At 39.7% G+C, this 11,354-nt stretch overlaps 1 protein-coding gene across 1 annotated transcript; it reads right to left on the reverse strand.

The window, feature by feature from the left end:
- Positions 1-26: 26 nt before the first annotated feature.
- Positions 27-11,100, reverse strand: syngr2b (synaptogyrin 2b). The gene is made up of 4 exons (XM_084100149.1): positions 10,877-11,100; positions 6,519-6,756; positions 2,630-2,766; positions 27-1,455 (listed from the first exon to the last, which is right to left on the reverse strand). The coding sequence occupies exons 1-4, from the start codon at positions 10,979-10,981 to the stop codon at positions 1,210-1,212; spliced, it is 726 nt and encodes a 241-aa protein (XP_083956275.1). The 5' UTR covers positions 10,982-11,100; the 3' UTR covers positions 27-1,209.
- Between the last annotated feature and the right edge of the window lie 254 nt (positions 11,101-11,354).

The following is an 11,354-nucleotide window of genomic DNA, read 5'->3' on the forward strand; positions in this document are numbered from 1 at the left end:
TGCATGCAAACAACAACAAAAAACAATTCGAAACAAAATTTTAATTATTCAAAAACAATACTGATGAATTAAAATGTCAATGTTACTGTATATTATAGAAGCTTGTTTCTGCTATGGCATAAAACTAATTAGAAAGCTCAATTCTAATATCTCTGAACTGATAAATAGTTCTTTATACTAAAGTTTAGGATTATTGATTTTTTTTTTTTTAAAGAAATTGATACTTTTATTAATCTAGGATGAATTAAATTGATCAAAAGTGACAGTAAAGACAAAGATATTACAAAAGTTCTTTTGAACTTTCTATTCATCAAAGAATCTTAAATAAAATGATTCACTGTTTCCACAAAAATAATACTAATAATCATTAATGTTTCTTCATTCATCTCCACAGCATCAAATCCTCATATTAGAGTGATTTCTGAAGGATCATGTGACACTGAAGACTGGAGTAATGATGCTGAAAATTCAGCTTTGATCACAGGAATAAATTACACTTTACTATATATTCACATAGAAAACAGATGATTTACATAATATTTGACTTTTTACTGTATTTTTAATCAAATAAATGCAGCTTTGGTGAGCAGAAGAGACTCACTGACCCCAAACTTTTGAACGCTAGAGTATATCTCGGATTTTAACTCGTAATTTTGAGAGAAAAAGTCAGAAATGTGAGATTTTTTTATTCCGTGGCAGAAACAAACTTCCACAGGAGAGCCAGACAGCAGAAAACCAGTCTGAACAGATAAAACCAGCATCACAGTGTGTTTCTGAGGATCCAGACACACAAAACCAGAGAATCAGTTTCTCACACTGAATCAGATGTGGAAGCAAACAAAAGCATCTCGCGTGAATTTACAGGCTTTAACAACCGCTTCAATCCGTCTCCAGTGAATCACATGTTCTGATGTAACAGCTCTTCACGCACTGATGAAAAGCTTTTGTTCCGCCACATTCCCACTCATTAACAAAACACAAAAACACTGCTGTGATTCCAGGAGTGTGAGCGACAGATCGGCTTCACTTTATTCCAGCTCATCAGTGCAAATCTCAACTCGTCTACAGAAGAAAACACTATATACACATTTATGGCCACGTTGTAAAAGCACAGTCAGACTCCTATTGGCCGCCAGCCGAGGCTCCTCCCACATCCGCGGCGTCACGTGACCCGGGTGTCGTGTTTCGTTGGCCTGTGGGCGGGGCTTGTCAGTAGACGGGCGGCTGGTACCGGTTCTGGTCGGACGGGTCGGGGTTCGGGGTGAATGGCGGCTGCTGGTAAACGTCTGGCCCGGTGTTCTGGAAGGACGGGTAAGTGGACGGAGCATAAGGTGAAGTCATGTCAGTGGGCGGAGCATAAGGGGAAGTGATGTCAGTGGGCGGACCGGCGTAACTCTGGGTCACGTCTCCAACACCCTGACGAAACCTCACCAGAGCGAAGTAAGTCAACGCTCCCTGAGGACGAGAGATTCGACTGTCAATCAACAGCTACACGTGGGATTTCATGAACGTTTAACCCTCTTCCGTCATTTAAAAAAAAAAAATGTAATAGACATGAATAATAAAGAAAAAATAAAGAAAATATTAAATAAAGAAAAAAACATTTATATGAGTATTTCATAGATTTTTTGGGCCCAAACAAGAAACAACATGAATTATAGTCAACCAAAAAAAATTGTGCATTTATGCATTTTTTATTTTTAAACCCTCTGGTGCTCTTCAGTCATTTTCTGACTGAAAATTTTAATGGTACGAAACTTGGTAAAGGTTTTGGCACTTGCTACGAGAACACACAAAAATCATGAACATGATTCAAAAAGGTTTAATGGTCCTGAAAACAACAGTCACACTTGAGCTCCTCGCGGTCAAAACGAGCGCATTGGAAATGAATGGAGACGAGTTTCCTCTAGTGGAAGCGTTTGGTACTGCAGCCGAACAACATCTCACTGAACGCTCATTTCTTGAGGTATTAGGTTCAAATTTGGAACACAACTTGTTTAGATTTATGGCTTTGATTTTCTTGCAGTTTTAGAGTAAAACATGTTTTTGAAAATGTAGATTTCATATAAAAATTGAAAATCGTTTTTTTAAGTTCACATTTTTTTACTTTTTTCACTTCAGCAATAATCTGCCAAGTGTCGTGTTTATAAAGAGATCAAACTTCAGTCTGTCGCTCTAAAGCGTTCAAGATTTACCACAGTTTAAGTTGGACATTACATTTTCAGGTCTATGCTCAAAAAGTGAATAAATGGATTATAAATACAGCGTATATATAATGTAGTATCACACACACACACACACACACACACAAGAACAACACACACACACACACACATTCTTGTACATCTATCTTTATGAGGACATTCATTGACACAATGCAATCTCTAGCCGCTTACCTTGCCTAACCCGACCCCTGACCCTAAACCGACCCTTAACCTCATCCTAACCTGATCCCTAAAACCAAGTCTTGACCCTCAAACAGGCCTTTAAAGGCTCTCAGAGACTGAGGACCGGCCAACATGTCCTCACTTTACTCTCTCTGTCCTCACTCCACTGGTCTAACACTCAAACTGGTCCTCACAAAGATAGTTGTACAAGTACACACACACACACACTCACACACACTCACCCAGGACGCGAGGGAGAAGAAGGAGAAGGCGATGACCGCGTGGGCAGCGTCTGTCGGGATGCCGGTGGTGTCGCGGGTCTTCGTCCACTGATCGGCCGTGAGACAGAAACACACGAACCACAGGAAAGTCCAGGCACCTGATCAGAGGAAGTGATGTTTCAGTCACATTCACTGTCTATACATCCTTAAAGCTGACATATTACACAAGATGTAATATAAATCTATGGTGTCTCCAGAATGTGTGTGTGAAATTTCAGCTCAAAATACCAGATCATTTATTAGAGCTTGTCAAATTTGCCCCTTTTTGGGTGTGAGCAAAAACGCGCCGTTTTTGTGTGTGTGTCCCTTTAAATGCAAATGAGTATGGAGCGAATTATGTGCAATAATTAAACAAACAAATCCAGCATTTTGCAAACAAACTCGATCTACTTTGCAAAGGAAAACTCGACTCGCAAACAAACAGAAAGCAACTCACCCTAGTTGGTTAGGGTTAACCCTGACCCATTTTGCAAAAGAGAACCTCAAAAAGGTTAATTATAGATAAATTAAGACAGAAACACACCCATTCACCGGTCATTTTCCTCAGCTGTAGGCAAAGGCAAGTTTCAAATCAAGTGTCTCACAATCATAACAGACAGATATGCATTTGTATGCACTAGATTTGGTATTTGTTCAAAGGTTAAATGCAATTTGTAGGATGGGTTGTATTTATTTGTGAAGTATTATCTTGGCTCATTTATTTATATTTGTAAAACACAATACACATTTGTTACTCCACTGCACTTTCACACAAACTGACCTTTGTACTTGCACATCGCTTTCTGTTTGTTTGCGAGTCGAGTCTTCCTTTGCGAAGTAGATCGAGTTTGTTTGCAAAATGCTTTATTTGTTTGTTTAATTATGGCACATAATTCGCTCCATAAATGAGCTTTAGCTCCGCCTCCGTTCAGAAGAGGGCGGAGTCTTTACAGGAGCTTCAGAAACTCCGGCAATAACAGAACAGGCCAATCTCACTCATCCAGAATCCCAGAATCACCAGTAGCGAGTGCAGCCTTACGGAGAGACTCAGGAAGAGCTTCTGAATGTTAGTGGAGACATTTCTGTAGTTGTTGTGGAGTTACACTGATCATCTCATCATCATGTTTCACTTCTCCACAAGTGTCCACAGTTCCTGAGGTCTTTATAAGACAGCGGTGACATGTTCTGGTCAATAGTGTTCAGTGCTCGTCTGAGCTCAACCACAGAACAACAGCTTATTGTGTGTGTGTGTGTGTGTGTGTGTGTGTGTGAAAATGAGGACTTTTAATAACAAAAATGTTTTTAATGGTTTGTTTTAGACAAACTTAATAACCCTAGTATACATTTTTTAAACAAACGTTTGACACCCTACGCACTCACACAGGAAGAGGCCGATGTAGAAAACAACCACATTGTGTTTCACTTGTACAGAACGTTTAGAGGCAGTTCATCTAAAACTGATGATGCTACAATAACAGGTCGAGTGGAAAAACACGGCACCACAGTTTCCACAAGCGGAACAGAAGAACGGATCCGCCACTGAAGAAACATGCAAACGCTGTTCACTGACTCAGAAATCCTCCTCAACCACTGAGGTCTTCACTAGCTGTGTTTCCATACACCTACTGTATGATCATTTTGGGACATTGCATAAAAAAAATGCAAGATGTGCATAAAAAACGCATGATTATTATTTTATCTGATAAGAAGACATGCACATAAACTACGACGGAAACTGAATGAATCCCTCAAACCTCATGTGACTCTCAGCGTCAGCTGTGATTGGATAACTGGAGTAACCAGCCGACCAATGGCGTCGCAGCGTCTCTAATGTTGGTTTGGTGTTTCTGAAAGTGTGTGATCATCAGAGTGATTATTCTGTCATATTTTTGCACCAGTTTTCCAATAAAGTGCAGATTTTGTTCTCTTGAACACGTGGGATGGAAACGCTGCTTTATTCACAGATGTTTTAATGCGATATTCCAATTTTACACACAAGTTAAATTTCCAACTTCGTTTTTACTTCTTTGTTGTTGTTGTTTTTTTGTTTTTTTTTACTTCATACTATTTTATTTATTTATGTATTCACTTATTATTTATAGTGTTACAATTTATTTATTAACTGTTTTGTTTTATGTACGTTTTTGATTTAGTGGTTTGGTTATATGTCAAGTACATGATTGTTTATATCATTTCTTGTATTGTTTGCAAATAAGAAAATTAATAAAGTGCAGATCATTAAAAAAGTTTTAAAACATTCACAACTTTGGATGAAAACAGCTGCGGAGACATGAAGTCAAGTCCTCTTCATCTATACAGCGCTTTAACAATATCCACTGTTTAACAATACCCACAGCAGCTTTACAGTGATAACAGGAGATTACAGTAACAGAGATTGTTTAGGCTTTACAGCAGATCTAGAATAAAGTTATTGTCCAGATAAAGTTAGTTTTGATTGATTCACTTCCATTGCAGAGATCATTAGAAATTTAATTAGGGGCCGCTAACACTCACCGCTCTCACAGAAAACAGAAACCTTTAAACGTACAGTATGGAATTTTTCGCCACTAGGGGTCGCTAACCTCTTTACAATAACAAAGGCGTAGTTTGATGACGCAACATTTGCTAAGAATTATGGATCTTGACGTCAACGTCAAGCCGACCGATCTAATAATATTTATGGGTGACTGAATACATCGATGTTTTTATCATGACTGTGATATGAAGCAGTTCGGGATTGCTAAGAGACAGCTATCAGCTCCACACGCGACGCGAGTCCCGCGGATATAAAAGGAATACGGACATTTCATTCTACCGAACTACACTCAGAATTACTACTCACAGGTCAGTTTATTAGACAAATTAAACTTGTGAGGTAACGCAGAGCTGTTTCACCTGGTCTAACATTACACTATCACACTAAACTGCATTTGAATGTGTTGAAAAGTATGTGTTAGTCTGTCTGTATGAGACTAGCAGTAAACTAGATCAACATTAGAATAACATACAGATCATATTCTAACATTTTATCATTGTTGAACTATATAACATTGATTAGTTTTATGTAAATGTGCTCACCTGTTTAATAAGTACATGTAGGAGCGGTCGAAGTCTCGGACGTGGAGCTCTCGTTTATATACTGTCTATGGGAGCTCTCGGCATCTCGAAAACACCGCGCTGATATTGATTCTCCTTTTAGTTCTCCTTTTTTATCCAAAGTCTGCTTGCCATGGTCCATAATGTTTGAACGAAACAACAACAGCGTGCAGATAGACATTGCGAACTACAAAGTTGTCCGCGTCAGTCGCTTTGGTTAATCAGAGGGCTCTGCTCATAGCTCTGGTTGCTATGGCAGTACGAGCGGAAACCAGGGACAACGCGGATATGACGCCATTGACTGCGACAAAACGGAAATAAAGAAACGTGCCGTGTCTAAAAATTTAATTAAAATTTCTCCTGGTTTGAAAGTTGTTGGAAACAGTTGGGATAATGTAAGTACACAACTAAAAAAAATATATAACGTAGATATAGTGATTTTTGCTAATTTTAAAGCAAAAAAGTTACATATTGTGCCTTTAATGTGTTCTGGATGTTCATTTGCACGACAGCAGTGTTTGGAGCTCGAGAACACAAACCCTGAAGAAACAGGATCCAATGTGCAAGTGTTGAAAAAATAAAAAAAACGTGATCGTGCAGGTGTGTGTCTTTCTTTACAAATTGACCTAATAATACAGATTTTTTTGTCGCTTCCGCGTATCAATGTGAACTGGAATCATTTTGACCATGTTTTATCAGTACAGAGGGGAAGGGAAGGAGAGAGACTATAGGAGAGTTTTTAGAAGTGAAATTGAAACCCAGAAGTCGGTCTCACCTGAGAAGCCCAGATCTGCCAGCACGACGTACTTGCGCTCCTGAGCGCTGCTCATCGAAGGCAGGAGCGCATCGGCCAATAGGAAGGCTATACACGCCAGGAATGCGATGATGCCGATTCCCACACCGTAACGACACACTCCGTCGTTCCTGTTGAAGACACACTTCACCTGGTCTTCATATTGGCTGTTCACGTAACCCTCAGCGGTTATGGAGGCAAACACCACAATGGAAAACACCTGACATGAAGGGAAGTGAAACCTGCATCAAAGATCAAACCACAATGCAGAAATAAAAGCAAAACTAACAAAAATATCTTATAAGAACTTTTCCCATTATGTTATACAAATGTTATTTCTGCCTTTTTTTAATGTGACACTGTGTCCTGAGTGGACATGTTGTGACAAGCAATTTGTCCCTGAAAAAAATCAATCAAAACTCACAGCCAATCAGAAGAGAGTGTGGGCGGAGTCTCTCTGCAAGCGCACTGCACTTGCAACCAAATCAATCTAAAATCACAGCCAATCAGAAGAGCGTGTGGGCGGAGTCTCTCTGCAAGCTCACTGCACTCGCAACCAAATCAATCTAAAATCACAACCAATCAGAAGAGAGTGTGGGCTGAGTCTCTCTGCAAGCTCACTGCACTCGCAACCAAATCAATCTAAAATCACAACCAATCAGAAGAGCGTGTGGGCGGAGTCTCTCTGCAAGCTCACTGCACTCACAACCAAATCAATCTAAAATCACAACCAATCAGAAGAGAGTGTGGGCGGAGTCTCTCTGCAAGCTCACTGCACTCGCAACCAAATCAATCTAAAATCACAACCAATCAGAAGAGAGTGTGGGCGGAGTCTCTCTGCAAGCTCACTGCACTCGCAACCAAATCAATCTAAACTCACAGCCAATCAGAAGAGAGTGTGGGCGGAGTCTCTGTGCAAGCGCACTGCACTCGCAACCAAATCAATCTAAAATCACAACCAATCAGAAGAGAGTGTGGGCGGAGTCTCTCTGCAAACTCACTGCACTCGCAACCAAAACAATCTAAAATCACAACCAATCAGAAGAGAGTGTGGGCGGAGTCTCTCTGCAAGCTCACTGCACTCGCAACCAAATCAATCTAAAATCACAGCCAATCAGAAGAGCGTGTGGGCGGAGTCTCTCTGCAAGCGCACTGCACTCGCAACCAAGTCAAGTCAAGTCAAGTTTATTTATATAGCGCTTTTCACAATACAGATTGTATCAAAGCAGCTTCACAGTATTAAATTAAAATAATACATCAATGCTTGTTTCTAGTGGAAAATGTCCACGTTTGGTAATGCTGATCAATAGTATTGTTGATTGATTAATTAAATTAAATATCCCAAATATCCCCAACTGAGCAAGCCAAAGGCAACAGTGGCAAGGAACCGAAAAACTCCATCAGGTGACCTAATGGAGAAAAAACAAAACAAAAAAAACAACAAAACCAAATCAATCTAAACTCACAGCCAATCAGAAGAGAGTGTGGGCAGAGTCTCTCTGCAAACGCACTGCACTCACAACCAAATCAGTCTAAACTCACAGCCAATCAGAAGAGAGTGTGGGCGGAGTCTCTCTGCAAGCGCACTGCACTCACAACCAAATCAGTCTAAACTCACAGCCAATCAGAAGAGAGTGTGGGCGGAGTCTCTGTGCAAGCTCACTGCACTCGCAACCAAATCAATCTAAAATCACAACCAATCAGAAGAGAGTGTGGGCGGAGTCTCTCTGCAAGCGCACTGTACTCACAACCAAATCAGTCTAAACTCACAGCCAATCAGAAGAGAGTGTGGGCGGAGTCTCTCTGCAAGCGCACTGTACTCACAACCAAATCAGTCTAAACTCACAACCAATCAGAAGAGAGTGTGGGCGGAGTCTCTCTGCAAGCGCACTGTATTCACAACCAAATCAATCTAAACTCACAGCCAATCAGAAGAGAGTGTGGGCGGAGTCTCTCTGCAAGCGCACTGTATTCACAACCAAATCAATCTAAACTCACAGCCAATCAGAAGAGAGTGTGGGCGGAGTCTCTCTGCAAACGCACTGCACTCACAACCAAATCAGTCTAAACTCACAGCCAATCAGAAGAGAGTGTGGGCGGAGTCTCTCTGCAAACGCACTGCACTCACAACCAAATCAGTCTAAACTCACAGCCAATCAGAAGAGAGTGTGGGCGGAGTCTCTCTGCAAGCGCACTGTACTCACAACCAAATCAGTCTAAACTCACAGCCAATCAGAAGAGAGTGTGGGCGGAGTCTCTCTGCAAGCTCACTGCACTGGCAACAAAATAGAAAATTACATAATCAAGTTAATAAATATTACACAATTTTAACATTATTAAAAAAACATACTAAGTGACTGAAACAATCTTTGTCAATAGAACCTGTTTAATTTCAAGGTTTGAGGTGAATTGTCACTTTCAGTACAGCTATAAATATTCAATATAGATATTCAAACTAGAATAGACACTTTTAACATTAAATAAAGCACATAATCAGTACCTGAGATTATTACTGTCATTGTCTGTTTGTATGATGTTGTTCAAACCTCACCAAAATCAATGATAACCCATTATATTGTTAAAATATAATACAGTAGTATTTAATTCAGTAGTATACAAAACCTTTTCTTCAAAGTTATACATGAATTTTGAACAATACAAATTAACTTAGTTGTCTTACGACAACTTTGATGAACTTTTTTGATCCACTTCAAATGTTGACTACTGTAATATAACTAATTCGGGGATTAACACACTATTATTAAGCTTGGTTTAACCCATTATCACCCCACCCACAAACCGAATTGGAAGTTTTGATTGGTATTTGAAACGAGTCCGACCCGTCTGTTAATGCCTGAAGCGCAGGACTGTGCAAAAGTGCACGAGCAACGTCTTCTTTGTAGTTATGGTAAAAAGCACCACAATTTAATTATACTGAAAAAAAAAACTGAAAATGTACTCAAATACAGTAATGAGAGTAGTTGTAATAAGTGATGTTCCGCCTCTGATGGAAACACTGAAAGAAAGCAGGTCTCAGTCGATGCAAATGTGTCACACAAGAGATCAGAATCATGAAAGCCACAGACGAGACACAAACCAAACTTTATAATCCCTGCAGTGCAGAAACACAAACGTCACCGGTTCTCGTGTTACCTGCCATCTGCTGTGTTTACATGTCAGCGCTGGGACGGGGGACATTCTGTACTGGTGTGTGCTATCACACGATACACACACCATCACAACTCACTCACCACTGACCTGAATGTTCATGCGACTAGAGAGAGTCCGACTCAGTCACACTGCTGGTGTGCAAATGTGTGACGCTAGTAAACAAATTACACTGAGTAAATCAAGACAAGGTCATTGATGCAGTCACACACACACACACACACACACACACACAGGACGAGATCTGAATCAGCTCTTACTGACTCTTTGCTCTCATTTCACAGCGTTTATGGAAAGTCCCTTCGCTGGAAAGTTGATCATGTTCCTGAACGGCACAATTAAGGCAGTTAAAGGGTTAATTCACCCAAAAATGAGAATTATCCCATAATTTAATCAACTTTAAGCCATCATAGATGTACATGACTTCCTTCTTTCAGCCAAACACAATCAGAGTTATATTAAACTGCTTCCCAGCTTTATAAAGGGAGTGAATGTTGCATGAGATTTTTGAAGCCCCCCAAAAAAGTGCATCCATCCATCATAAAAGAAGCCAGTGATTATAGTTTATAAAGTTATAAATATGGATATTTTTCTTCGCTTCAGAAGGCCTTTATTAACCCCTGGAGTCGTATGGATTACTTTTATGATGGATGGATGCACTTTTTGGGGCTTCAATTATTATTATTTTTATGTTCATGTTTAATGTCGTTTTTTAAATGTAACTTGTTTTAGAACGTTCAGAGAACATTCAAATGTAACATTCCCATAATGTCTGAAGAATGATACAATGTTTCGTTCTCAAAACATTTTAAAAAAACTGCAAGTTTTTAGAGAAGATTCAGAAATAACATTTATCATAATAACTTAATGGGAAACATTTTTGTTAACTGGGATTCACATTCAATGTTGATTCAGTTCATTTCGACATGTGCATAGTTCATATCAATAGTGAAACGACTACAAAAGCAGCTCTTATAGTACTAAAATAAACTCTTCCAGTACTTAGTAGCACTATCATACTTTTATACTATTAAAACTTAAATTAAAAAAATAGTGTAAGTTAAACACCATTAAAGCAGTAAAAAAAAGTGCTGCAAACTCACGAAAGACTCAATGATTTATACACCCAGATTATTGATCGCAATGAGTTGAAGGTGACACATGTCACTCACCCAGCTGAGGAGTCGTATGATAGTTTGAGGCTGTTTGATGAATTTGATGTGATCGAATCCCGCTCCTGCGAGAGAGGCTCCGTACGCCACACTCTTTGACTCCATCGGTGAAACACACACACACTAACACACACACACGCGCGCGTGCGACAGCTGAAAACACAACACGGACACACACCACCGGTGCAGCTGCTTCCTCAGACACTGGTGTCAGATTCGCGAATGAGTCGTTCTTTAGAACCGGCTCTTTTTGATGATTCAGATGAACGCAATGAGCCATTAACAAAAAAACAAACTGTTCAAAAGAACCGATTCGCCAAAATGATTCAACGATGCTGCACAGAGTGAAAATCCAATAAAGTTAAAGTTATCACTAATCATTACGTTAGTTTAATGTTTAATAATAAACAGTTGGTTAGGATATTAACACACAATGGTGATGTTCACTGCTCCTCACAATCACACACACTCACACACA

The sequence above is a fragment of the Abramis brama genome (assembly GCF_963993115.1).
Source record: "Abramis brama genome assembly, chromosome: 23".
Taxonomy (NCBI): domain Eukaryota; kingdom Metazoa; phylum Chordata; class Actinopteri; order Cypriniformes; family Leuciscidae; genus Abramis; species Abramis brama.